This window comes from Aphelocoma coerulescens, chromosome 13, assembly GCF_041296385.1.
Source record: "Aphelocoma coerulescens isolate FSJ_1873_10779 chromosome 13, UR_Acoe_1.0, whole genome shotgun sequence".
NCBI lineage: Eukaryota > Metazoa > Chordata > Aves > Passeriformes > Corvidae > Aphelocoma > Aphelocoma coerulescens.
This window is the reverse complement of record NC_091027.1, coordinates 6,662-33,588: the sequence shown is the minus strand read 5'-3', so window position 1 is coordinate 33,588 and position 26,927 is coordinate 6,662. Positions and strand designations below refer to the sequence as shown.

At 47.1% G+C, this 26,927-nt stretch overlaps 1 protein-coding gene across 11 annotated transcripts; it reads left to right on the top strand.

Annotated features, from left to right (window-relative positions):
• The first annotated feature begins 468 nt into the window (after positions 1 to 468).
• Positions 469 to 24,623, top strand: LOC138118194 (tyrosine-protein phosphatase non-receptor type 1-like). Of its 11 annotated transcripts, XM_069029050.1 has the most exons (20): positions 470 to 651; positions 14,170 to 14,253; positions 14,845 to 15,054; positions 15,488 to 15,649; positions 16,272 to 18,099; positions 19,101 to 19,180; positions 19,775 to 19,841; positions 20,418 to 20,458; positions 21,824 to 21,886; positions 21,965 to 22,006; positions 22,101 to 22,261; positions 22,341 to 22,420; positions 22,507 to 22,544; positions 23,515 to 23,577; positions 23,656 to 23,697; positions 23,792 to 23,836; positions 23,912 to 23,982; positions 24,064 to 24,104; positions 24,189 to 24,229; positions 24,331 to 24,623. In XM_069029050.1, the coding sequence occupies exons 5-11, from the start codon at positions 18,090 to 18,092 to the stop codon at positions 22,167 to 22,169; spliced, it is 372 nt and encodes a 123-aa protein (XP_068885151.1). In that variant the 5' UTR covers positions 470 to 651; positions 14,170 to 14,253; positions 14,845 to 15,054; positions 15,488 to 15,649; positions 16,272 to 18,089; the 3' UTR covers positions 22,170 to 22,261; positions 22,341 to 22,420; positions 22,507 to 22,544; positions 23,515 to 23,577; positions 23,656 to 23,697; positions 23,792 to 23,836; positions 23,912 to 23,982; positions 24,064 to 24,104; positions 24,189 to 24,229; positions 24,331 to 24,623. The 11 variants fall into 11 exon arrangements, with proteins under 11 accessions (XP_068885147.1, XP_068885145.1, XP_068885146.1 ...); XM_069029046.1 differs by having other exon boundaries at positions 469 to 651; positions 16,272 to 19,180; positions 23,939 to 23,982; XM_069029044.1 differs by having other exon boundaries at positions 469 to 651; positions 16,272 to 19,180.
• The last annotated feature ends 2,304 nt before the right edge of the window (positions 24,624 to 26,927 follow it).

Below are 26,927 nucleotides of genomic sequence, written 5' to 3'. Positions count from 1 at the left end.
TTATCATGTAACCCCCTCTGAACTCTGCCTTCAAGAAAACTATGAGACTATGAAATAAAGAACTTAGCAGAACAGCAGCCTCCTCTGCTCCGTTACCCCGGTCCGAGAAGGAAGGGTACCCCGTCAAAAGCTCAACAAGTCTCGTATATCAAATCTCAAAAGTCACATGCATACTTATGGAACACTTTCTAGTTTAAAAAAATATTTCAAAAACCAACCCTGACAGTTTACCTGCACCTGGCATCAACTATCTATTATCTATGGAAAGGAAAGCCCAGTGCCTCAGCGTGTCAGGTGCAGACAATGAGCCGTCCAGGGAAGGAGCAGCAAATCCTTTCTGCACCTGCCCTCACACTTGGACCGGCAACAACCCCAGGTGTGAGCCGTGAGAATGATGAGGGGGCGGAGCAGCCGCAGGTGTGAGCTGTGACGGTGAGGAGAGGGCGGCTCCTGCCGGGGCCTGTTTTAGGAGGGGTTACCTCAGCTCACTTTTGCAGGGCTATGTTGGAGGAGAGGGGCTTACGGTGAGGTCCTGGGGGGGTCTCTCACGAAAGGACGGTGAGAGCATCTCACAGGGTCTGGGGGAGCACTCGGATGCAGTTAGATGCGGAGCATTGCCAAAGGAGGCGCCAGGCAGCTGCAGCTAAGCAGGTGAGCCGGTGCGTGGGTTTGCGGGGGGGGGTCTTTCTATTTTTCCCTTCTGATTTCATCTTGCCAGTCCCTCCCCCCGTGCCCTCAGAAAAAATGGGGATTACGAGAACAAAAGGAGTTTAAATGGAGGGAAGAAACTCCTCCTTCATTATTGTCTGTGTTTGAACGAGGGGATCCCCCTTCCATTTAAAATGGAAGGGGAAAGCACAGATGTTACCATTTTATGGGTTTGAATTGAGGGTAACCCCTCCATTTTCATCAACCTAAGTTCTAAATTGAGGGGGAAGCCCTGCTGCCCCTGCTTTTTGAGGGTTTTAATGAAGGTAACAATCGCCCTTTCCCCATCATTTGAGAGTTGAGGAAAACTCCTCTCTTTCTGATATCTTAGACCATTAAATAGAAAGGGAGAACACATTTATTTATTTACCATTGTATTGGTTTGAATTGAGGTGAACACCCCCCGTTGCCTCAGTTTCAGGGGTTAAATTGAAAGAAACTCCGGCTTTTCCAGCACTTGAAAGGTTTGAATCGGAGCGTGCCACCGCATTTGAGGTCGCTTCCGGCCATGCCCCGGCACCGAATGTCTCGCGCGGGAGCACTCCCGGCCCCTGGGGAATTTCTGAGGAGGAGTGGGAATTTGGGGGCTGGGCCGCCGACAGGGACCGACGGAGCCGCGCCGGTCCGAGCCGCGCGGAGCCGAGGTGAGCGCCGCCGGGCCGGCAGGCGGGAGATGCGGCACGGAGCCGCGCCGCCCCCGGTCGTCCCGCCCGCTCCGTGCCGTCCGTGCGCGGGGCTCGGGCGCCGCCGGGTCCCCTTCGGTCAGGCGCCGGTGCCGGTGCCGTTCGGCAGGCGCCGGGGGCGGGCGGGGGTCTCCCGGCGCGGGACCGCCCCCGCCTGCCGGAGGAGGCGCTTTCGTGCCGCGAGCCGCGCGCCGCCGGGTCCCCCTCGGCCCGGCGCCAGTGCCGCTCGGCAGGCGCCGGGGGCGGGAGGGGTCTCCCGGCGCGGGGCCGCCCCCGCCTGCCGGAGGAGCCGCTTCCGTGCCGCGAGCCGCGCTGCGCCCGGTTCTGGGAGCGCGGGGCCGTCCCCGGGCGGCGAGTGCCGCCGGTTCCGTGGGTCGCGTGGCTTTTCCGGTCCCCTCGCACCGTGGAACAGCGCCAGCCCGGAGCGAGTCCCAGCAAGGGGCGCTGTAGCACGCTTGCGGCTTGTCCGCTTCATAGTTTGCTTGCAAAAGGCCACCGAAAGGAACAATGGAAAAAAACCCAACCCCGATCTCCCAGGCTTTTTATCCAGGAGCTTAATTGGTATTGCTCTTTAACTGAGCCACGGCTTTAAATAATGAATGATTTAGCAGCCTCTGAGATAATCCTTGTCCCCTCTGTGATTGACGGAGGCAGACAAGGAGGTTTAATCAAATTAGAGAATTTATTAATTACAGCAAGCAAGGCATAAGCAAAATCAGCGCTGGGCGACAGGGGAGTCCCCGCTCCACCGACTGCCGCAGGGGTTTGCAAATTTCAGTCCTTCTTTTATGCAGGATCATTTCCTATTAACTTATCTTTAAGGGAGTACTCTACGCATGTGTGAGCTTGTTGCTAGGGGGTCGTTTTCTGCCTTCTGGTGGTCGATGGCTGAAGGCAAGTAGTCTTCTTCAAGTGCCCTCTGGGTGACCCTTTCCATATTTGGTCAGTTAGTATCCCCCGCTTTTCTTCCTGGAGCTTAAACAATAGTACACTTACAGCACTTACAACCTTTACATATGGATTTGTTAAGACATTTCCTGTTATGTACGTTGTGGCCTGTGTCAGCTGTTTTCAATGAACAAAATACCCTTATTTATTACAATCCCCCCTTTTTCTCTTGTTCATTTTTGTTCATTGAATCTTTTTAGCTCTTGTTTAGCTAATTCTAACATTTCTTCTTCATGATTTTCTGGTATCTTCTGGTATTTAGCCCTAAGGAGCATTAAATGTGCTACTTCTAAGCGCCCTTTTACTATGGAGATCAGCTTATTGAATATACACGGCCCAAATGTGAGTCCTAGGACTAACAGAATTAGAGGCCCTGCAATGGTAGATAACAAAGTGGTTAACCAGGGTGAATGATTAAACCAGGATTCATACCAGCTCTGTTGTGCCTCTCTTTCTCTTTTCCGTTGTTCTAGCCGTTTTCTTAGTTCAGTCATGGTGTCTATCACTACCCCAGTGTGGTCTGCATAAACACAGCATTCTTCTTTGAGTGCTACACACAGTCCTCCCTGCTGAAGGAATAATAAGTCTAATCCCCTCCTATTTTGTAGGACTACTTCTGATAGAGATATTACTGATTTTACTAGGCCATCAATTGCTTGTTCTATTCGGCTTAGATCTTCATCTACTGAGACCCTTAGTGCTCTTAATTCTTTTTGCTGGGTGACTAAGGATGCTACTCCAGTTCCTGCCCCAACTCCTCCTATAGTGAGAAGGGTTGCTATGGTTAATGCAGTAAAAGGTTCTCTTTTTACTAGGTGATGATCTGCTGTGGTGTGTTGTTGGTACATGTATTCACTAGGATGATACGTGATTCGGGGTATGATGGACACTTGAATACAATAATCGTGGGTGTAATTAAATAGTTGAATTCGATGTAGTTTAAGTTCTAGCGGGGGTCTTTGAGTTATCATGCTCTTTTTCCATAATTATTCTCTATATTTCATTAAGGTAATAATGTAATGATTCATGTTTTGGTCTCTTAAATTTGGGTGATCTTGAGGTTCCCCCATATTATAAGGCATTCCATACAGCATCTCAAAAGGGGAGATTCCCATGTCAGATCTTGGTTGAGTCCGTATGTTTAACAAAGCTAATGGTAGACATTTCACCCACGACAACTTGGTTTCAAGCATAAGCTTTGTCAATTGCTTCTTTATTTCCCCATTCATTCTTTCTACTCGTCCTGAACTTTGGGGATGCCAGGGGGTATGATATTCCCACTTTATTCCCATAATTCCCATTACTTCTTTGATGATTTTAGATACAAAGTGGGGTCCTCGGTCGGAGTCAATAGTCTCAATTATTCCATATCTAGGGATAATATTTTCTAATAGAACTTTGACCACTGTCTATGCTGTTGCCCTTGCTGTGGGAAATGCTTCGACAAAATGCGTTAGATGGTCTACTATAACTAATAAGTATTTACTTCTTCCTACTTTGGGCAATTCGGTGAAATCTAGTTGTATGTTAGCAAAGGGCCTGTGTGCTAGTGGTCTCCCTCCCAATGGGTGTTCTCTTAAATAAGCCTTATTCACTTTAAGGCAAGTTATGCAGCCTTTAACAATTTGTTTTGCCAAATTATATATTCCAATACACATATACTTGGTGGCAAACTGGTCTGCTAGTGCTTGTGTTCCCCAATGAGTTTGGCTATGTAACCTTGGTAAAATTTCTACTGCTATTGATTTAGGTAGTACTACTCTTCCATCTGGGAGTTTCCATTCTCCTTCTGAATTTTCTTTTAGCCCCATTTGTGATAGTTTCTCTTTTTCTTGTTCTGTAAAACTATACATTCTAGTTTTATTGAGGAATTTCTCCTTTGGTTGTTCCTTATCCTGAACTTGTTGTATAACCAAAAGTGCTGCCCTTTTTGCTTCTTGGTCTGGCCCATTATTACCTCTACTCCTAAAATCTAATCCTTTCTGGTGTCCTTTAAGATGTACTACAGCAATTCTTCTAGGCTCCCGTAAGGCCTGGAGTAGCTGTCTTATTAGCTCCTGATGGACTAAGTCTTTCCCTTGAGAGTTTATTAACCCTCGTTCTTCCCATATTTTTCCAAATGTATGTACCACTCCATATGCATATTTGGAGTCTGTATATATTGTCCCTGTTTTATTTTTCAGCAATCTCAGAGCTCGTAAGACTGCATACAATTCACAAGCTTGAGCTGACCAGGATCTACTTAGAGGTCCTGACTCTAAGACTTCTGACCCTTCCTCTTTAATGATTGCATAGCCAGATACTCTCTTTCCCTCGATTACCCGAGATGATCCGTCTACAAACAGCCTCTCCCCTTCTTCTAATTCTTCTTCTTCTAAGTCCGGTCGGATTTTGGTTTGTTCTTCTATGGTTAACATGCAATCATGGGCTAATTTTTTCTCATTTGGTTCTCCGTATAAGAACTGGGCCGGATTTTGTAGTGTAGTGACCTCTAGTGTTAGCTTTGGGGAATCTAATAAGATCCCTTCATACTTTAAAAGTCTCGAATCTGTTATCCATTTTTCAGCTTTTTGTTGCAATATTCCCCTAATATTATGTGGAGATAGTACCTTGAGTTCCCCATTAAAAGTTATTTTACGTGCTTCTTCTACCAAGAGAGCACAGGCTACCACTGCCTGTAGGCATGTAGGCCATCCCTTGCTTACTGGGTCTAATAGCTTTGACAAGTATTGAGTTAATACTCCATATGCTGTCCCATTTTCAATGTTTACAAATAGATAAAATGGTCTTTTAAAATCAGGTAAACTTAGTACTGGAGCGTTAATTAAATCCTGTTGCAGTTGTTCTAAGCTCTGCTCATCCTCTCTGCTCCATTTCAATAACCCGTCATGACTGAGCTTGTTATACAGAAATTTAACCTTGGTACTATAATTATCAATCCATTGTCTACAGTAGCCTACTAATCCTAGCAATTGCCTTACTTGTCTCTTGCTCCTTGGTGGCGGGAGTGAGAGGATTCCTTTCACTCTTTCAGGGTCTATTTTTTTCGCTCCTTTACTCAAATAATGGCCTAAATATTTTACTTCTTCTTCTACAAACTGTAATTTTGCCTTTGATACTTTTAGTCCCTTCAAGCTTAAAAAGTTTAACAGTTTAATGCTCTCCTCCTGAACTTCTTCTTCTTTTTTTCCTGCAATCAGGAGGTCATCCACATACTGAATCAAAGTAATGTTTTCTCTTGTTTGATATTCTTGGAGGATTTGTTCTAATGCTTGTCCAAATAAATTTGGTGATTCTGTGAACCCCTGTGGCAGCACGGTCCATCGCAACTGTTGTCGCCTATGAGTATCTGGGTCCTCCCATTCAAAGGCAAAATAATCTCTACTATTTTCGTCTAAGGGGCAGGCCCAAAATGCATCTTTTAGATCAATTACACTACACCAGTGATTTTCTGGCCCTAGTCTACTTAATAGGGTGTATGGGTTAGCAACCACCGGGAACCGGGCCACTGTCCTCTTATTAATTTCTCTTAAATCATGCACCGATCAATAGGATCCATCTGGTTTCTTTACTGGTAAAATGGGTGTATTAAAAGGGGACATACAGGCTTCTAGGAGTCCCTTGCTTATTAGTCTGTCTATTTCAGGCTTTAGTCCTCGTTTCCCTTCTGGGGATATGGGATACTGCTTGGTCCTTATTGGAATTTCTGGATCTTTTATGGTTACGGAGAAGGGCGGAATGTTCAGTTGGCCCACACTGTCAGGCGTGTACCATACCTCAGGGTTAATTTCCTTTTCATCCTCTACTCTAAGGGGGCATAGTTTGATTCTCAATTCTTTATTAATTACCTCTAGGTTTATTCCCAATTCTACTATGAGATCTCTACCCATGAGGTTATACTCTGCTTCTGGTGCCAACAAAAGGCTTCCTATTCCTATTTTTGATTCGGTTTCTATCAGGACATCTTTAATAACAGGGACCTCAAAAGGTTCACCCTTGGCGCCCACTACAAGGGCGGTGTCTCGGGAGACTTTACATCCAGATGGTAAAACTTGGATAGTTGATCTTTCTGCTCCCGTATCTACCAGGAATTCAAATTCCTGGCACTGGGGACCGACTTTTATTTTTATCAAGGGCTCTGGATGTTTCTTGGTCCCCAGTAAGTAGAGCCCCTGACCCCTCTAATCTTCTTTAAACATCTTTTCATCTCTTATCCTCTTTCTACAATCCCTTCTGATGTGTCCCTTCTCCCCACAATAAAAACATACGACTGCTTCCCTCCTTTCCACTCTCTGATTTCCCTCTGTGTTCCTAGGGGCCTTTCTGGGTATTTGCCCCATTCGGCGGGGAGAGTCTTGTTTTCTGCTTTCCCTTACTGCTGCCACCATCATTCTGACTTGTCTCTTGTGATTCTCTTCATCCCTCCTGACATATACTTTCTGTGCTTCCCTCAACAATTCATCTAATCCTCTCTCCTGCCAATTTTCTAGTTTTTCTAGCTTCCTCCTGATGTCATCCCATGATTTGGCTACAAATTGAGTTTTCAGAAGTGCCTGACCCAACTGTGTGTCTGGGTCCAGGCCTGAATACAGCTGTAGATTCTTTCTTACCCTTTCTAGCCAATCTGTTGGAGTTTCCTCCTTTCTCTGCCTCTCATTAAAGGCCTTATTTATGTTTTGTCCTCTTGGTACTGCCTCTCGGACCCCTTGTATAACTATTGTCCTTAAGTCCTGCATATGAGTTCTGTGTGCTGGATCCTGATGATCCCAATTAGGGTTTTGTAAAGGCCATTTGATATCTGCCTGTGGGCCTTGGGCATGTTGGGCATCCCAAATTTGCATTCCCGCTCGCCTAATCATGTTCTTTTCTTCTGCAGTAAAAAGAATATTTAGAATTGACTGCAACTCATCCCAGGTCTATATATTAGGGCCTAAAAATTGATCTAGCTTCTCTGCAACTCCCAGGGGGTCTTCTAATAGGTTCCCCATTTCCTTCTTAAAGTCCCGTACATCTCCAGAGCTAAGGGGAACTGAAATAAAGCCAATTCCTGGTTGGGGTCCCCCCATAGGCACTTCTCTTAATGGATAGAGGTTATGACGTCTAGCTCTGCCCCTTGTCATTGGTCCCTCCCGTTCGGGTTCAGGATTCCCTTCCTCTTCCTCTAGGGGCTGCTCAGGGAGTGGGAGTGGGGGTGCTTGCGGGGCCTGCGGAGGTATATAGGGGGGTGGAATCAACGGGACTTCCTCTTTCTTTTTATCTTTTCTTCTTACCCCCGAGTTTTCAGATTTTTCCTTTAAAGTAAACAGGAGTACCCCGGGGGTCTCTATCCATATTTTTGCATATTCACTCTCTTCTCGACTAAAAGGAGTTTTGGAATTTACCCATAAATTCAAATCCTGTCTCACCCAGTCCTCGTAGGACCCAAATATAGGCCAAAATACATTTTGTGATATCTGCTTTCCTCCCCAGACCTCTATACAATAATAAATCATCTTGGCCTTATCTTTATTCTGTGTACTCGAATAATGCCTCCAATTATTCAATAAAAGCCCTAACGGACTATCCTCAGGTACTGGGGGAAACCTCATGGAACTAGAGGGCTTGCTTTTCCCCTGTCCCATCCTCTGGAGTGCCTTCAGGCGTTCTGTGTGTGGAATCACTCGCTTCCCCTGGTTCGTGGCCCACGCCCTCGCGGGCAATGGGAACCGCACTACTGAGGGTCCACACTCGCTTGGGGAGTCCGGCTGCCGGCCCCCCTCTCACACACCGCACTCGCCACACTCCAGGATACCCGACCCCGACCGAACGGATCCCTTTTCCGCAAATACTCACGCTTCCAGCGTCTTCGTCCGGACCTCTGTGCACAAAGTTTATGGGGCCGACCGGTTCCCTTTGTTTAATGCCTTGAGTTTAGGTTCGTCGGTGGGAGCGAGGTAAAGACTGAGGATACCGAGGCCACCAGAGGTGGGGCGCCTCCCCTATCTCTGTCTCACCGTACCATTCCCATCCAAGTCACGGCACCAAATTGTGATTGACTGAGGCAGACAAGGAGGTTTAATCAAATTAGAGAAGTTATTAATTACAGCAAGCAAGGCATAAGCAAAATCAGCGCTGGGCGACAGGGGAGTCCCCGCTCCACCGACTGCCGCAGGGGTTTGCAAATTTCAGTCCTTCTTTTATGCAGGATCATTTCCTGGTAACTTATCTTCAAGGGAGTACTCTACGCATGTGTGAGCTTGTTGCTAGGGGGTCGTTTTCTGCCTTCTGGTGGTCGATAGCTGAAGGCAAGTAGTCTTCTTCAAGTGCCCTCTGGGTGACCCTTTCCATATTTGGTCAGTTAGTATCCCCCGCTTTTCTTCCTGGAGCTTAAACAATAGTACACTTACAGCACTTACAACCTTTACATATGGATTTGTTAAGACATTTCCTGTTATGTACGTTGTGGCCTGTGTCAGCTGTTTTCAATGAACAAAATACCCTTATTTATTACACCTCTATCTTGACAAGATTAAGGTGAATTTGGCTTCTTAGGTTGTGTAATTAGCATCTGCTGTCTGAACTAACATTTGCTGTCTCCAGCTAGTTAACTTGTGCTTACATGAGTTAGTTATTGACTGCCCCTTCTTCAATCCCCCCCTTTTCTTTGGGTATTTGTAATTCTTTACAAATCTTGCATGTCTTTAAAGTAAGAACCCTTCTCTATCTTAGTTCTAAGTTTATGCTTGTGCCATGGAGCATAAGCATCTCGATTCCAGGTACATAATATCATACAACAGTAACTACTAATACAAACACTAAGTAACAATGCAATAACACAAATAGCTATTACAAACAATTGTTTAAGCCGGGTAAGTTGGGTAACCATGCTGTAAGTTTGTCTCATACCTCCTCAAACCTTCAAGAACTGTAATCTAAGGTGATCTGATGCAATGTTCGCTTTGGATAAATAATTTTAACAGTTTTCTGGGTATGATTATGAGACCCTTTATCCTAGCCCACCCATCTGTGCTCATTTGTCCCTTGTCTTCTTGTATCCAATTTAAATCATCAGTGTCATATGGTGGTTTGTTTTTATTTTTTTACTTATAAGGATGCTAGAAGGAATTAGAGCTAGGGCTTGGATCTGAAGCCCACTGGCCACTGCCTTTGCTGTTTTGTCTGCCATAGCATTTCCCAGTTCAGGGATAGTGTTACCCTGGGACTGTCCCTTACAATGCATTATAGCCACTTTTGAAGGTTTTACCACTGATTCCAGTAACTGTACAATTTCAGTAGCTTGCTTGATTTCTTCTGTGAGGTTAATAAACCCCTTTCTTTCCAGATAGCCCCGTGAGCGTGTACCACCCCAAAAGTATACCTCGAATAAGTCCAAATGTTGATAGGTTTTCCTTCGGCCAATGCCAAGGCTCGAGTTAGGGCTATTATTTCAGCCTTTTGAGCTGATGTCCCCACAGGTAATGGTTTTGCCTCAATGACAGCATCTGTGGCTATAACTGCATACCCAGCGAGCCGCTTACCATTCTTGACATAACCGCTCCTATCGGTGAACCAGTTTGCCGCATTTTCTAGCGGAGAGTCCTTTAGGTCCGGGCGGCCAGAGTAAACCGAGTCCACGGTTTCGATGCGGTCATGCCGTACAGGCTCCTCAGCAGCTTTGCCCCAGGTAAGCTGCTGGGTTTAAAATGTTAGTTACTTGGATACTCACATCCTCCGATTCTGCTAGGACAGCCTGGTATTTGAGAAAGCGAGATGGGGTTAACCAGTGATTTCCTTTCTGTGTGAGCACTGCTGACACCGTGTGAGAGACAAAAACAGTTATCTACTGTCCCAGTGTGAACTCGTGAGCTTCTACGTTCAGGATCACGGCTGCCACTGCACGCAGTGCAGGCTCTCCGTGGCTGACCACGTCCAGCTGCTTGGAGAAATAAGCCACCGGCCTTTTGTAGGGTCCCAGCTTCTGTGCGAAAAGTCCCAGCGCCAGTCCTTGTCTCTCATGTCAAAACAACAGAAAAGGTTTAGTGACATCTGGTATGCCCAGTAGAGTTACAAATACATTATTAGTCTCTGGTGTCCAGCATAGGTGAGTTCCCCTAGTCTCTTTTAGGAGTTGGTATAAAGGTTTCACAATGAGTCTATAGTTGCAGATCCGTAATCTACACCATCCTGTCATTCCCAGAAAAGTTCTCAGTTCTTTGGTTCTTCAGTTGGCCAGGGCATTTGACAAATTGCCTCCTTCCTGTTGTCTCTCAAGGCTCTCTCCCCTCCTGCCAGTTCATACCCCAGATATGTAACATTGTGGAGGACTAGCTGAGCCTTTTCAGGAGAGACTCTATGTCCACTTAGTCTCAGAAAATTTAAAAGACTTACAGTCCAGTTCTTGCAGTCTTCACAGGTCCTTGTTGCTATTAATAGATCATCGATGTACTGCAAGAGCGTACCTTCCCTTTCCCAAGCGGCGGCGTCCAGGCTTCCAGTTCCTCGGCTAATTGATCTCCAAATATCACGGGTCTATTTTTGAATCCTTGTGGCAATACAGTCCACGTAAGCTGGCTTTTTCTCCCTGTTCTGGGGTTTTCCCATTCAAAGGCAAAAATTTCCTGACTGCTTTCAGCTAATGGCAGACAAAAGAAAACATCCTTTAAATCTAAAACTGAAAACCACACTCAGTCACTTGGTAATTTTGTGAGTAAAGTGTCCTCAGGTCCTGAACTAATCAATAACTTCCATTTGGCTTTTGTACTGGTAGAATTGGGGTATTGCAGGAAGACCTACACTCTCTCAACAACTTCTGATCAATAAATTTACTAATTATTGGTTCCATTCCTACTCATGCTTCATGCCTTAGTGGATATTGTTTAACTGACACTGGTTGTACCCCTTCCAGTAGTTCAATAATCACTGGGGGAGCCCGTTTTGATCTCCCTGGAATTTCAACATCTCTTACTAATGGGATCATCTGATTTGTTATTTTACTATCTATGGGTATTTCTCTTCTTTCAGTCTTGTTTGTTTTGTTGGTTTTTTTTTGGTTTGGTTTTGTTTTTTTTCCTAGGCCTGAGTTGGGCAAAGAATGGGTTTTCCCTTTATCTAATCTTAGTGGTTTAACTTACACTTCAAAGTCCTAGTCAGGTATCTTCAGGAGGCTTCTTTGGTTGTAACTTCTTTATACAGTTTTTGTTATAATGATATTCTTACTCTGCTATATAATTCTATACATTATGAAGGATTAGTTTTTATGATACAAAACTAACACACAGAACATTTTCATACAAAATATTCTCATGCAAACATATCTTTACATCAGGGCTATGCTCTGTTTTCCAGGAGACAGATTATAGCACTCTTGTCATTTAATCTTGACACAAACTACAAACTGTGGCTTTATTTTTGGTGGGATTAAAAATGAAATGAATTCTCTTTCAAACTTAGGGGTTTTTTTTCCTTTTTACCTCATGTATTTTTTTTTTTTTTTTTTGGTGAATAAATTGCCTTCATCCCATTCTGCACCTACAACTGACATTGCAGAATATGCTATAAATAGGAGGGGTGAGGAAAAGTTAAAACATCCTCTTAAGACATATGGCATGAGATTGAACAGCACTTTAGTTTGAGAGCTGGTAGAAGGCTTTTCTGTATCCCTCCTGGTTTAGGAAGGGGGATTCAATCATTTCTCATGTAGCATTTGCTTGTGTTTTGTCAAGACTCTTTAATTCACTAATTAGAAAATCCAAAAAATTTAGCCAGATTATAATAATTTTGAAGCCTTCTGAGGCAGAACCGGGAGGGTTAGTCCATATTTGTAGGATTTCAAATATGTATAAATTCTTATACCAACTCTCAGGATAATATTGGTTGAAACAAATTATACATCCATAAGACCCGAGCCACACCATTTTTCAGTAAAAAGACAAAACAAGTTAGACAAAAATTAAACTCAAGAATATGTAGAATGCTTTAACTACTATTTGATCTGTCACTTGCAATGAAAACACAAACAAATTACAAACATTAACCAACTGACAATGCAAGCAATTATGGTGACACTTTCAATTTCATTGGTTTTCACACAGCTCCATCTCAGGTATTGGTAGATTCCTATAAAAGAAAAGTGAAAATTTGGCCCACTAGACCGATTATTAAAAAAGAAGTAAAACTTTATAGGGCTAACACAAAGTGACAGCGAAGCAACGGTTATCACATTTAGGTGTGATTTTGCTGCTTGCAGTTTCCTTGCTCTCAAACTGCTCGCTTTATCTTTGATGTCGGGACATTTGACATTCCTAGAAAAGAGAAAAGAAACAAACTTCCCCCAAAAAAAAAAGTCTGAGTGAAACAAGAGTTTAATTGCATTAACTTATTCAAGTGGAGTTTTAGTTTTTATTCTATGAAGTGCTTGTCGCACCACTTTTGTTGTCTCCCACAGGTTTTCGGTGGGGTTTCTTCCAATCGATTCTTCAGCGGAGGGAGCGAGACTGCTTTTAAGAGTTTTGCAAGAGTCGCAGTCTGTGAATCAGGCATTTGAGTCGCCTTTTTTTCTTTTTAAATAACCAATCACATTTTTAGTAATCAATCATCTTTTAGTAACCAATTGTTCCTTATCTCAATATTTTTTTTTTTTTACCAAGTCCACCCCAGGAGTAGAGAGGTGACTAACAAATTAACCAAGGAAGGACAGCAAAACATTCTCCCCATAGGTTTCTTTACAGCCCCCGCAGATGAGGCTGCATGACAAATACCTGGGCCTGCACAGGGACAACACCATCCCCACAAGGCAGCAGCTGCAGAATTGGCCGCAGGATTAGAATCTGCCAATTCTAGTTCTCCACAATAAACCACAGACCGGTGGCAGGGGAGGGTTCCCCACAAGATAGGAGCTCCGGATTCACCTCAGAACCGAAACCTGCCAATTTTGGCTTTTCACAACAAAACACAAAAGGCACAGGGGCACGGGTCCCCTCCAAACAGGAGCCTTTCAGCTCTGCACAAGCACCACATAACAGGAGCCTCGCAGCTCCGCACAAAACACCAAGCAGAAAAGGGAACTAAACACCCAAACCTATTAACCACAATGTCCACAATTCTTACAACCTCTGCCATCACCTTTGCCATTGCTTTTGCCTTTTCCTCATCTCTTCTTCCATACGCTTGCTGTACTTTTCTAACCAGCTCCTCTCAAATTTCTCACTATTCTCTGCCACTCTCCCCTTTAACATTATCTGCACTTTCCTTTTCTGCCAAGTTCTTTATTCCTGCTCTTTCTAGTCTGATACCAAGCTCTCTCCTCTGGCAGCTTGGACACCACCCACTCCATCTAGTAGAAATACAATACCACTTTCTCTCACAATTAATACATGCACACAAAGACAAGCTTTAGAACCGTTTTCTCACACTTAACACGGGATTTCAAAAGGGAAATCAGATGGAGCTATATCAGAAAGGCGTTGGGGGTCTGCATGTTTTCAATTCAATAGCTAAAATCTTTCTCCTCTAAAATCCACCCCCTTTGGACAGTAAGGTTGAATTCCAAACCGACAGTTTATGTGATTTATGCTCATTCGCTCTTTGCCAAACGCTTCGCTTTCCTCCGGTCGAGCCCGTCGCCGGGGTACGGAACCGCAGATAGAGCCTCTCACTCGCTTTGTACTTTGACAGCACGTCTCATCCACTCTCACTCACACAGCAGCAGAATAGCGACAGACAAAACAAAAATAGCAGTACAATAGCACATGCCAGTGGGGTCCAGCCCCTTAAAGGTACCTTTCCCAGTGGGGTCCAACCCCTTTGAAAGTCGGGGTCCAACCCCTTAAAAGTACTTTTTTTTCTTGCCCAGGACTAATTTTGGGAGACCCAAAAGTCCCGAGTCTTCTTCGGGACTTTCAACCCACCCTCAGGGACTCGAACCCTGGACCTGCAGGTATTTCTGTGTTTAAAAGGAATAGCAAATACCTTAATTTGGTGCAGATGGTCCTTGTCCGCCCCCGCCACGAGCCAAAGGACAGCCGAGCTCCCCCTGAAAATTCAGGGTCGCGACCGGGAGGTCCGCTTAGCCCTGGATCCGGCAGCCGGGCAGAGAGGGTCCCATCTCGGGGCACCAGATGAATCGCGCCGCAGCCGGGCCAGGAGATTGGCTTGAAATTGGGGGTCACGAATTGGTCTGGATTTGATGATTCTGCATGAGATGTCATGGAAATGAAACTCTTGGATATTTCTGAGACGTACCTGGGGACACTCCAGGCGGTTTCATGTCTCAGCCATACCCAGAGTGACACAGGCTTCTGAGCTGCACTGAAATAACTGAATTGTAAATAAGTAAATTTACTTACCCAATTCCCTTTGGTCCCAGTGGAGACCTTCACAACAAGAGACAATTACTTGTAATTAGTTTCTTGGCTGTGCAGCTATAAAAACTCCCTGAGACTCCCTGAAACTTTGTCCTTGGAATTTAAGTCAGTCCTTCTGACTGGTGTATCCAAACTAAAACTGTTCCCAAACCCTGTTTTTGCAGACCCAGGAAACTCGGGAGATTCTGCACTTTCACTACACCACCTGGCCCGACTTTGGGGTCCCAGAGTCGCCGGCCTCGTTCCTGAATTTCCCGTTCAAGGTGCGGGAGTCGGGCTCGCCGAGCCCCGGGCACGGCCCGGTCGTGGTGCACTGCAGCGCTGGCATCGGGAGGTCGGGCACCTTCTGCCTGGTGGACACCTGTCTGCTGCTGGTAAGGGCCACCTGCAGGGCCACCTCTCCTGCACAGGCACCTTCAGGGGAGCTTTGGTGCAGCCTTAAAGGAGCTGGAGCAGGGGCTGGAGGGGTTCCCTGTGATTTCCTGTTGTTTTACTCTGCTGTTTTGGGAGTGTATTCCAAGGCAGGTCTCATTCCTAAGTGGCCATTTTGAGTTAGGGGAAGAAAAGTCTCCAGTTTTCAGAGTGATTCGCAAAGACAGGCTTTGCTTTCAGGGAAAGCAGCATTTTTGAGGCCCAGTGTTTTCCCCTGTGTGTTTTTGGAGACCCAGTAAAGAGCCGTTGATACCAATTGTATGTGAGTTCATTCGTTCTGTAATGTGGAGGGTGGTGTGAAGGCCTTACCACAAAGTGAGTCATTGTAGTGAACCTCATCAGAGCAGAAAACACGTTTCACGTTTTTATCTGCAGATGGACAAACGGAAAGACCCTTCTTCCGTGGACGTTAAGCAGGTTCTCCTGGAAATGAGGAAGTACAGGATGGGGCTCATCCAGACTGCAGATCAGCTCCGGTTCTCCTACTTAGCTGTTATTGAAGGGGCAAAATTCATCTTGGGAGATGCTTCAGTGCAAGTAAGTGCTCCTGGCAGCTCCCAGGGAACTGCAGCAAGTGGGTGGAAGGAACAGGATGGAAAGAAGCTTCCAATCTGGTGCTTGCTTCAGCTTCAGTACATGTTTATGTTATGGGGCTTTTAGGTACAGTGCTTTACAATCTGTCACAACCTAAAGTGCTGCGTTTTATTTATTTCCACAAGTACCTGTGATGTAGCAGGTGCCTCCTGTGCTTTCCAGCACAGTGACTGGGGTGGAGCTGCTGCATCAGCCTCCCCTGACATTTCAGACAGTACAAGTTTTCTAATATGCCTGAAGTTTAAGTGTCATGATTAAATTAATCAGGGTTTTTTATGGTAAGCAGAACTCTAGCAAAATAGATTTTATTTTGTGCTGCTTAGGTTTTTTAGAAGCAGATGGGAATTTCTTGCTTTTATGGCCAATATGTTTTGTGTAGTGGATGTAGCTTGGGCTTGGAGTTCTTGTGTTTTTCTTGCCTTTTTTTCAATTCTGCCAAGCCTCCAGATCTGTGTAATTCCCTTGCCAAACTATCCTCCTCCCCAACAGTGCAGCGCTTGTTCCCTTACACCTTTAGTTCATTGTGGAAAGCATTTATTTCAGTGAACAAATGTTGTTGTGGCAGGTGCAGCGAAAAGCAGAAGAATTCTCGGTAAGTTCATCTCGGAGACCTCAAGTGCCGGCCAAAACCTCGCCACATTCTGCCGTGACGCCACCGAGGGAGGAAAGAGCGTGAGGTGCAAAGCCCCGAGCAGAGCGGTAGGAAACGGAAGGACCGAAGATTCGGGCTAGGTACGGATTTAAACCGGGCCAGGTATAGGAACTGCAGAGCAGGAAGAGTCATTTAGCTGGAATTAATTTGTTTCAGGAAGCGTCTCATCATATAGTCTGTAATTTAACAGTTCCCATGCCAGGAACTGTTAATCGTAGCGGAAGACAGCAAACGAAGCCTAGAGACTCGACCGGGATGCCCCAGGTCCCTGCCAGGCGCAGATTACAAAAAACCAAACCCCGAGGTTACAAAAACAGTAAAAGCTCATCATACAATACACAGGGAAAAAAAAAAAAGCCTACAAATACACCAAAAAAACAGCCTACAGAAAAATTTTGTTCTTTGTTTTGTTTGTTATTTGTCTGGTATTTTGGAACAAAATACCAGAATAACCTAGTTCAAAATCATAGAAACCCAAATTTCAAAATATCAGAAAAACAGTTTCAAACAACCACAATACCCAGTTCCAAAATATTAAAATAGCCTAGTTTCAAAATACCAGAACACCACGTTCAGAGGTAGCAAAGTAACCCAGTTTCAAATTGCCAGAACACGTTCAGAAATACCAAAGTAACCCAGTTACAAATTACCAAGTTCCAAAATACCAAAGTTACCCGGTTTCCAAATATCAGAATACCAGGTTCCAAAATACCAAACTAATTCCATTTCAAAACAACAGAATATCAAGTTCCAAAATATCAAAATGACCCCGTTTCCAAATATCAAATTGTAAAATACCGATTTTCAGATGTCTTGTACAGGCAGGATTCCCAAACCCACAAAAATGCAGTATTGTCAAAATGGGATCTGTGCTACCAAAATGGGTATTTTCTCCTTTGAAAAGCTTTCCCATAATGACCATCAATAGATGCATTTTTTTAAATTGTACAGCCAGATGTACAATAAGACTTCTACTTCAAAAAGCCAACACTCGTAGTAGTTTTCTGCTTAGATCGTGTCCGCAAGCATCGGCATTTGGGCCGGAGAGCTGCGGGTGGGATCAAGGGATAGAGTAAACCCTCTCCCTGCAGATACACGAGGAAAGACCGAGTAGCAGGGAAAGGGAGTATTTATAAACAATATCAATATTTCACCGAAATTCAGGGCGGACCGGCGACGGGGGCGCTCGGGTTCGGTCCGGGCCTGCCGAGACGGGCCATAAACGACCCGGCCAAACCCTCGACCCCCTCGAGGAACACGTCAAACACTTCAAAGGAAACGGAAGTCAGTAACAATTATGGAAGAACCATTACCGGTAATCGCTTGCGATCGGCAGGGAATTTCCTCAGTAAGTACAAGCCTAGGACATAGGGAATTTTGGAGGCGGGATCCCAATTTTGGCCACGTGCACCCGGACGAGAAGGCCGGTCCTTTTCCACGGAAAGGAAAGCCCCACACCCCGGCGTTTCGGGGGCGGACGACGGCCCACGTAGGGGAGGGAACGACCGGCAGGACCTTTCTCCGCCTCATCCCCCCGCTCCGAGGTGCGGCAGCACCGAGCGCGACCGGCGTGGATGAGGAGGGGGCGGCTCTGCCAGAGGTCGCTTTCAGAGGGTTCCCGAGGCACACCTACACGGGGAGCTGCCGGTCGAGAGGGGCCAACGGCGGCGTCCCGAGAGACGCTTCGGGAACAACGGTCGCAGCGCTCCGCAGGAGCCGGGGAGCGGCTGGATGCACCCGGGTAAGGAGCATCGCTTCAAGAAAACACCCAGGGAAAAGCTCTCGTGCCAAGGGGCAGCACCTGAGCGGGCAGGGCAGTATGTGAGGTCCCTTTCATCTCCCCCTTTTCCATCATTGTAAGGTTTAAATTGAGGGGGAAGCCCAGTTCTCCCTCCTTTCTAAGGGTTTGAATTGAGGAAAAATCCCCCTTTTTCCAGCACCAGAGAGTTTTAAAGTGAGGAAAACCCCTCTTTTCCCAATAGGTTAGGGGATTAAATTGAAGGGGAGAAGCCATTAATTTGCCATTGTATCGGTTCAAGTGGAGGCAACTCCTGCCCGTTCCCTCATTTTAAAGACTTCAGTCAAAGAAAGCTCTCCCTTTTTGAGCATTTTAAGGATTTAAATTGCATCTCAGGGTGCTCCTACCCAAGCCCCGGTACCGAACGTCATACGGGAGCGAGCCCCGCACGGACGTAACCCTAATAGCAGCTAGGAGGGTATTAAGAAGTCTTATTTTTATTTATAATGTATATAGCCTTAATTAGAGGTCCCAAGGAGAGTTACATCGTTAATAAAATTACTATTCTTCTCTACCCTACTAAGCCACAGGTGGAGTACTACTCAGTAATTACTAGGGAATAATTATGCAACTTAACAACAAATTACCTAGCTGAGTTCCCAAAACACAAAGTTTGATTTCTTACCGGCCGGCCACCCTTTTGCTCAATATAAAAGCAAAAAAAGAAAGCATCGTCGTTTCCCTGAAGAGTTTCCTACCAAGCCCTTTACTCACCTCAAATTTAAGTCAGAGGAGCCAAACAGTGGCAACTCCTAGGAGGGCTTTTATACCTTGCAGGATTTGGCTCCTCCCTTTTCCCTGGGCATCATGGGAACGAGGGGCGGACCCGGCCAGGGGTATATTAAGCCCAGGCTTTTGCAAGGGGAGTCATTCCCTCTCTGGGAGTGAGTGGGGTAAGAGCTCTCCTCTCATTTCAGTGATGGGGATCTTTCTGCTTATCTCAGCTTGCTTTCAGCAGGCTCTTTTAGCCTCTAAAGCAACAGAGGCTTTGAAGACATCGGGAAGAAGATACCATGGAATACAGGTAATATTTAAGTTCACTCATTTGGGTTACATGTTTAGGGTTGGTAAGGTGGTTTTATAATTTCTGGTTTTGTGCTAAGGTTTTTTTTTTTTGGAGCAGTGCAACTTCCTGCTATTCCGGGTTGTGTTGAGTGGGATACTTCAAATTTTTTCAGTGAATTCATTGTGTCCAAAAAGGGATCTACCTCGTGCCGTAGATGGTGTCCGAGATTGAGGCTTCCGATAGGGAAGTTGAGGATTGCGACCGGGAGAGGGAGGACGAGCAGGGTAGTGGGTTAGGAGTTACAGCAGGGGGCTTTTGAAGGCGGCACGGTGTATTTGGGAGCCGCTTAAGGCCTTTCCATAAGCATAGCAGCCTCATTTACAAGTTTTATGGCATGCAAACACATCCCATGCATTTATGGAAACGCCTTGTAACTCTGTCCCTTGCTACCCTGGGTGCCTCTCACAATAGCAGCCGCAGCCTTAGACTAGGGATAAAGCTAGGGCCTTGAGAATCTAGGGGCACTTAGGAGCGAAGCGAGCTGCCGACTTGTTGCGATTTGCCACTAAACTCATAGTTTGATCTTGGTTTTCTTTATTGTATCTGACTAAGAGACAACAGCCCAGCGACAGCAGGACCTTCCCGGGTAGCGAGAGCCAGCCTTCTTTTTGCACCCGAGGCACGTTCGCATCCCCGGACATCCAAGAGATAAGTCGAGGGCTCTGACCTATGGAGGGGATGAAAGCGGGGTGTCGGGTTGGAACTTGCCGGGAGGGATTTTTGAATTAGCTTTGGAGATGGAGATATCCAAGAAGGGGCCCCTTAGCCCACATAAAGGGAAGTCTCGCTTTTGATCACAATGCCGATGTGCGCAGGGCAGAGCAATCCCGGTGCGTGTCGTGTCACCTGTCTATTGTTACGTTCTGTGTCTTTTGGGCATCTTGTGTCTCGTGTCTTCTGCCTTAGCCCTTTGATGTGCTTGCAGTCGTTCTTTTCGCAGAGAGTTTTCTGTCCTTGTCGTGTCTCCTCATTTGTCATCTCCTGTGTCACGGGTGCTTGCACGGGTTTGGCCCGGAGCTGCTCCGCCCTGCCGCATAGTCTGGCACATAGGTGTAATAGAACAAGGCCTGGGGACTTGAAATTTGTAATGTAGGTTGTAGCTGGGCTCTAGATGATATTCCTAAATTCACACGAGATGGTCGGAGCCGTGAAATTCTCATGCAGCCCTTTGACTTTTGTCATCGCTTTCTTTCAGATGCAGATGGATTAAATCTGTGGCAGAGCGCCCCATACCGGGTGAGGGGATTCCCGCAGGAAGGTCAGTAACTGTTTGTCTGTGCTGGGCAAGTGTAAATGATGGCTATGTTATAGCACCGTTCTTTGTCTCTTTCTTTTAGGAGATAAAGCCAGATCTCAGCAGTCAAGGTCAAGTTAGTGAGGTAAGCGGTGACCGGTGGAAGGAAAAAGTTGTTATCGCTCGGGTGCCGAGTGCCGGTACTCTAAACTTTAAGCGGCCATCGTCATTTGCGTGTTTTGAGCAGTCCACTTGTATTATGCCAAATCCCCTCACCGACCGGCCGACAGAGCCGGCTCGCCGCCCTCGTGAGCCCTCCCAAAGTGTTATGGGGCTCTGCAATGAAGCCTTTACATTTTCTGATGTTTTGGTTTTCTTTGTTGTAGCTGACTAGGAGATGGCAGGAACTTCCCGGACAGCGAGGTAGCCTTATTTTGCACCCGAGGCGGATTCACATCCCGGACGTCCGAGAGATAAGTCGAGGGTTACGACCCACCGAGGGGATGAAAGCAGGGTGCCGGGTCGGGCCTCGCCGGGAGGGATTTTTGAGTCAGCTTTGAAGGCGGGAATGTCCAAGAAGGGGCCCCTTAGCCCACATAAAGGGCAAGTCTCACTTTTGATCACAATGCCGAGGCGGGCAGAGCAGTCCCGGTGCGTGTCGTGTCACTTGTCTGTTGTATGTTCTGTGTCTTTTGGGCATCTTGTGTCTTAGGTCTTTTTCCTTAGCCCTTCGAGGGGCCAGCTTATCGGAAATGCCAGGCATCATCCTTAGCATCCGTGTTCCTCGGCCGGGTGCCGATACCGTCGGAGCTTTGACCGACGAGCTTGGATGCACATTGGAATCGCATCTCCCTTCAGAGGCATTGAGTCAGAGGTCTTTTATGGTCTTGTTCTGAGCTATATTCACAGCTCTGCACCGCAGTGATCCATTACAGAGGATTAGGACTTGTCAGAATGCAAAGAGCGGTAGAGGATTCTGACCGGACGATTCTCGGGCATCCATCTTTGCGGTTCTCGGAATAAGCCCTTCCGTTAGCATCTTCTTCGAGCCTCGTCGGTCTCGCCGAGATCATCTCGCTCCGCATTCTCTCGGTCCTTGCGGTCATTCCTCTTGCCAGAGTTTTCTCTCTTCATCGCATCTCCTCGTTTGTCATTTCCTGTGTCACGGGTGCCTGCATGGGTTTGGCCCGGAGCTGCTCTGCCCCGCCGTGTAGTCTGGTGTATAGGTGCAGTAGGACAAGTCCCAAGGCCTTGAAATCTGTAATATAGGGTGTAGTTTGGCCTCTAGCTGGTATTCCTAGATTGACACAGGATGCCTGGAGCTGTTATCATGCAGGACTCTGACTTTTGTCATCGCTTTCTTTCAGATGCAGATGGATGAAATCTGTGTCAGGGCGCCCAAGACCGGGCGAGGGGGTTCCCGCAAGAAGGTCAGTCGCCGTTTGTGTTTGTGGGGTAACTGTAAATGGTGGCTATGTTACAGCATTGTTCTTTGTCTTTGCTTTCAGGAGGTAAAGCTGGATAGCAGTAGTCAAGGTCGATGGAGCGAGGTAAGCGGTGACCGGTGGACAGAACGAGTTGTTATTGCTCGGTTATCAATTTCCGGTGCAGTTCTAAGCATCCATTGTCATTTGTGTGTTTTAGGGGGTCCGCTTTTTTTATGCCGAACCTTCTCGCCGACCGCCCGACAGACCCGGTTTGCCACTGTCGTGAGCGCTCTGGAAGTATTACGGGACTCTGCAACGAAGCCTTTACATTTTCTCTTCTGAGGTACCTTCCGGTACATCCACGGCCGTGGAGTTGCGGTGAGTCAGGGAGGGAGGAGGAGGGAGGGTCCACTTAAGTTTCAGCAATGCCACACCACCTTGTCTCCTCTTAACCCAGGCATACCCCGCGATGACGGCGTCGGCCTCGGAGCGCGGCCGAAGCGTGCGGTCGGAGGACCCCGGCCTTCTTAGGGGACGGTGAGTAGCGGAATTGTCGGGGCTTTGGCCGACGTGCCACTAAGTTCCTGTAGTGATGTTTGGTTTTCTTTATTGTGGCTGACTAGGAGACGACAGCCCGGTGATGACAGGAGCTTCCCAGAGGGTGAGCCGGCCTTCTGTTGTGCCTGAGGAGGATTCCCATCTCCAGATGCCTGAGAGATAAGTTGAGGGCTACAATCCACTGAAGGAATGAATGTGCGGTGTTGGGTCAGGGCTCGCCGGGAGGGATTTTTGAGTCAGATATGGAGGTGGGGATGTCCAGGAAGGGGCCCCTTAGGCCACATAAAGGGCAAGTCTCACTTTTGATCACAATGCTGAGGTGTGCAGAGCAGAGCAGTCCCGGTGTGTGTCACTTGTCTATTGTATGTTCTGTGTCTTTTGGGCATCTTCTGTTGCAGGTCTTTTGCCTTAGCCCTTTGAGATGCTTATTGGAAATGTTGGGTGTTATTCTTAGCATCTCTGCTCTCGGTGCTCTTTGGCCCGGTGCCGATACCATCGATCCTTTGACTCAAGAGCTTGGAGGTGTATCAGAATCGCATCTCTCTTTAGAAGCGTCGAGTCAGATGTCTTTTATGGTCTTGTTCTGAGCTGTATTCACAGCTGTATGCCGCAATGATCCATTATAGCGGATTAGGACTTGTCAGAATGCAAAGAGCGGTAGAGGATTCTGACCGTACGATTCTTGGGCATCTGTCTTTGCGGTTCTCGGAATAAGTCCTTCCGCCGGGGTTCTTTGAGCCTCATCGGCTCACCGTCGGTCTCGCCTAGGTCATCTCATTCCTCGGTCTCTCGGTCCTTGCGATCGTTCTTCTCTACGAGGGTTTTCTCTCTTCATCGCATCCCCTCCTTTGTCCTTTCCTGTGTCACAGGTGTCTGCGTAAATTTGGCCCGGAGCTGCTCTGCCCTGCTGCACGGTCTGGCATATGGGTGTAATAGGACAAGGCCTGGGGACTTGTAACTTGTGGTGTAGGCTGTAGTTTGGCCTCTAGATGGTATTCCTAGATTGACACAAGATAGCTGGGGCTGTGAAGTTCTCATGCAGCACTTTGACTTTTGTCATCGCTTTCTTTCAGATGCGGAGGGATTAAATCCGTGGCAGAGCGCCCTGGACCGGGTGACGGGGTTCCCACCGGAAGGTCAGTCACCATTTGTGTTTGTGGAGCAAGCGCAAATGGTGGCTGTGTTACAGCATTGTTCTTTGTCTTTATTTTTAGGAGGTCAAGCTGGATCTCAGCCATCAAGGTGAAGTGAGTGAGGTAAGTGGTGACTAGTGGACTGAACTAGTTTTTCTTCCTCACTTATCAATTTCTGGTGCAGCTCTAAGCATCTGTTATTTTTTGCGCATTTTAGGCGGTCCACCGGCAAGATGTCCCGGTCGGGGATGCTGGCAGCCAGGTGGGTGCAAGCTTAAGCTATAGGTACAGTGTACTTTAATTGGAGGGGGGAGGTTGTGATTTCAGAGTCTTTCAGGATGTTTTTTGCTTTGTTTCTTTGCAGGTGCTGCTGCTGCCTTGGATGTGCCAAGAAATAGAGACAATCAGGTGAGTTGGCCTTTAAGTGGGGCAAGTAATAGGCGAGCGGTATGTGGCAGTGTGCTAAGCATGTACCTTTTCGCTTTGCAGGTATTTTCTGGGCCGCCTCTGGAATCGGATGAAGATTTGAGGTGAGCCAGGGTACTGGTGCGGAGGACCCCTGGGGATTAATATTCTCGAGGGCCACAGTGACGTTTTCTGTTTTGTTGTCTTAGGTGCCGTGAGCAGCTGCGGAGGTGAAGTTTGGAAGCGGCAGGTAAGCGAGCCTGGGCCCTTAGGAGGGAGGGAGGCCTTGCGGAAGGGGTCGCTTTTGGGACGTCTCACTGTGGTCTGAATTTTTTTTCTGAATTTTTGCAGCCACCAAAACAGACCCTGGGGACCGTATCAACATCCATGGCGCCCGTGTGCTCATTTCCATTGAGGATGGATTTTGTTGGCTCGTCTTCCAAAAGCTAAGTGTTGGGACCGGTGGTGGGGACAAGGGAAAACCCTTTGGACTTGCAGGAGGCAATTTGAAGTTAGCTTAGAGGAGAGGGCTGTAGAGGGATAGGCCCCTTAGAAGTAAAGGGAGAGGGTTTCTCCTCAGCATCACCCGACCTTTTGCCGGGCAGGACGGTTCCGACCCGTCTCCGTGTTCTCACGAGCTTCACGTCATCAGCCTTCTCTGAGTCTTGATGTCATCGCAAAACCTTTTGGCCCAGGAGCTCGCCTTTGGGTCCGGAGCGATCGCCCCGGTCCCCCAGCAGTTGTTGCCTTCTTCTCTAGGCCTACTGAGCTTGAGCATCCTCTTAACAGCTTTGGTACCAACTTCTTGTAAGGACTTATGTTTTGCTATCATGTGCTATTGCCATAGAGCTTTCTTTCCTTTGGCATCATCGGCCTCTGGCTCATCTTGCAGTAGGAATCTTGGGTCCATCAGGTGAGACTGCTGGGCAGTTTCAACTTGTGTCTATGTTCTGTAGGTTGTGTCTATGTTATGTAGTGTCCATTGTCCTCTGTGTCACAGGGCTTTGTTGCATATCAGTGACTTTTTTTGCATTGTTCTGGGCCGTATTGGCTGTACTCTACTTGCCTACTTTCCCAGATGGGGCTTATTCTGGCATCTTTACCTTTTCACTTCTTGAGACTGGAGGAAGTACACAAGATGTTCTCATCTATCTTCCTTCTCAGTTTTAGTACTGGCTTCTTTTCACATGTCATTCCCTTGGACCTCTAGAGGGAGGGTATCGGACCCTCCCTCCATGACCGCAGTATTTCAGTAGGTTCCATCGCCTCTAAGTGTATTGTGCTCAAGAATTAATCTTCTGGAGACTCATCTCAAGCCCTCGTGTCATCTTTTCTTAATTTGGGGTGCCGCCCCTCTGTGCGCTGCTTAGGGTCGGAGCCGCCCTGCCCTGGCATGTAGAGTCACAGTTAGGTAGAACAGTCATAAAACTTAAGGGTTCATTTATTTTCTGTGGGGTTTTGGGTAGAAAATTTATGGGCCTGGTGTGGGGATAACTCCTAGCCACGGGCCACTCTCTGACCGCTTCACATTTTCTTGCAGGTCCCGAGGCGGCTTTGGATCTCCACGGTCACAGATGCTACCGATTTTCCTGGAATCTACGGCTCGATGTCGAGGAGCGGCAGCCAGGGAAGATGTATCAAAGTATTTTCATTGGTGGAGTGTTTTGATGAATGGCTACAGTCAGTGTGTAAGCTGAAGAGCGTGTGACTGTCTGTATCTGTGTGTGAGAGGTTGTGTGTGCTTATGTGGTTGTGTCTGCCTGTGAGTGTGTGTGTGTGGAATGGTTCTAACCTTGTGTGTTTGGTTTTTGCCTTTCAGGTTTTTCAACACATTTTTAAATTTAGAATAAAAAAACCCCAGCTGGGGGGTTTTTTTTTTTTCCCCCCCGGCTGGGTTTTTTTTTCCTCGGTCCCGGCCGGTCTGCGAGGCGATGTTCATCGCCAAGGTTTGGGTGCGGACCGTGCCGGGCCGGGGTTTTGTCAGGCAGGACGATTTGGAGGCTCTCGGGAACCCCGTTCCCGAGCAGCCTGGGGGAGGAGAGTGGTTGAGATGATGGTGGGGTTGTGTGGAAGCTGAAAGAGGTGTGTGTGTGTGTGTGTGTGTGTGTGTGTGTGTGTGTGGTAGAATGGTTCTAACCTTGTGTGTTTGGATTTTGCTTTTCAGGTTTTTCAACACATTTTTAAATTTAGAATAAAAAAACCCCAGCTGGGGGGGTTTTTTTTTTTTTCCCCCCCGGCTGGGTTTTTTTTTCCTCGGTCCCGGCCGGTCTGCGAGGCGATGTTCATCGCCAAGGTTTGGGTGCGGACTGTGCCGGGCCGGGGTTTTGTCAGGCAGGACGATTTGGAGGCTCTCGGGAACCCCGTTCCCGAGCAGCCAGGGTGGGGAGAGTGGTTGAGATGATGGTGGGATTGTGTGGAAGCTGAAAGAGGTGTGTGTGTGGTGGAATGGTTCTAACCTTGTGTGTTTGGTTTTTGCCTTTCAGGTTTTTCAACACATTTTTAAATTTAGAATAAAAAAACCCCAGCTGGGGGGGTTTTTTTTTTTTTCCCCCCCGGCTGGGTTTTTTTTTCCTCGGTCCCGGCCGGTCTGCGAGGCGATGTTCATCGCCAAGGTTTGGGTGCGGACCGTGCCGGGCCGGGGTTTTGTCAGGCAGGACGATTTGGAGGCTCTCGGGAACCCCGTTCCCGAGCAGCCTGGGGGGGGGAGAGTGGTTGAGATGATGGTGGGGTTGTGTGGAAGCTGAAAGAGGTGTGTGTGTGGTGGAATGGTTCTAACCTTGTGTGTTTGGTTTTTGCCTTTCAGGTTTTTCAACACATTTTTAAATTTAGAATAAAAAAACCCCAGCTGGGGGGGTTTTTTTTTTTTTCCCCCCCGGCTGGGTTTTTTTTTCCTCGGTCCCGGCCGGTCTGCGAGGCGATGTTCATCGCCAAGGTTTGGGTGCGGACCG

Excerpts from the sequence above, each read along its gene's own strand:
- LOC138118194 (XM_069029042.1), top strand. The coding sequence starts at position 595 with ATGCAGTTAGATGCGGAGCATTGCCAAAGGAGGCGCCAGGCAGCTGCA. Across the intron at positions 652-1,162 it reads AGGCAGCTGCAGCTAAGCAG|CACTTGAAAGGTTTGAATCG; the intron begins GTGAGCCGGTGC and ends CGGCTTTTCCAG. Across the intron at positions 14,254-14,844 it reads CTCGAACCCTGGACCTGCAG|ACCCAGGAAACTCGGGAGAT; the intron begins GTATTTCTGTGT and ends CTGTTTTTGCAG.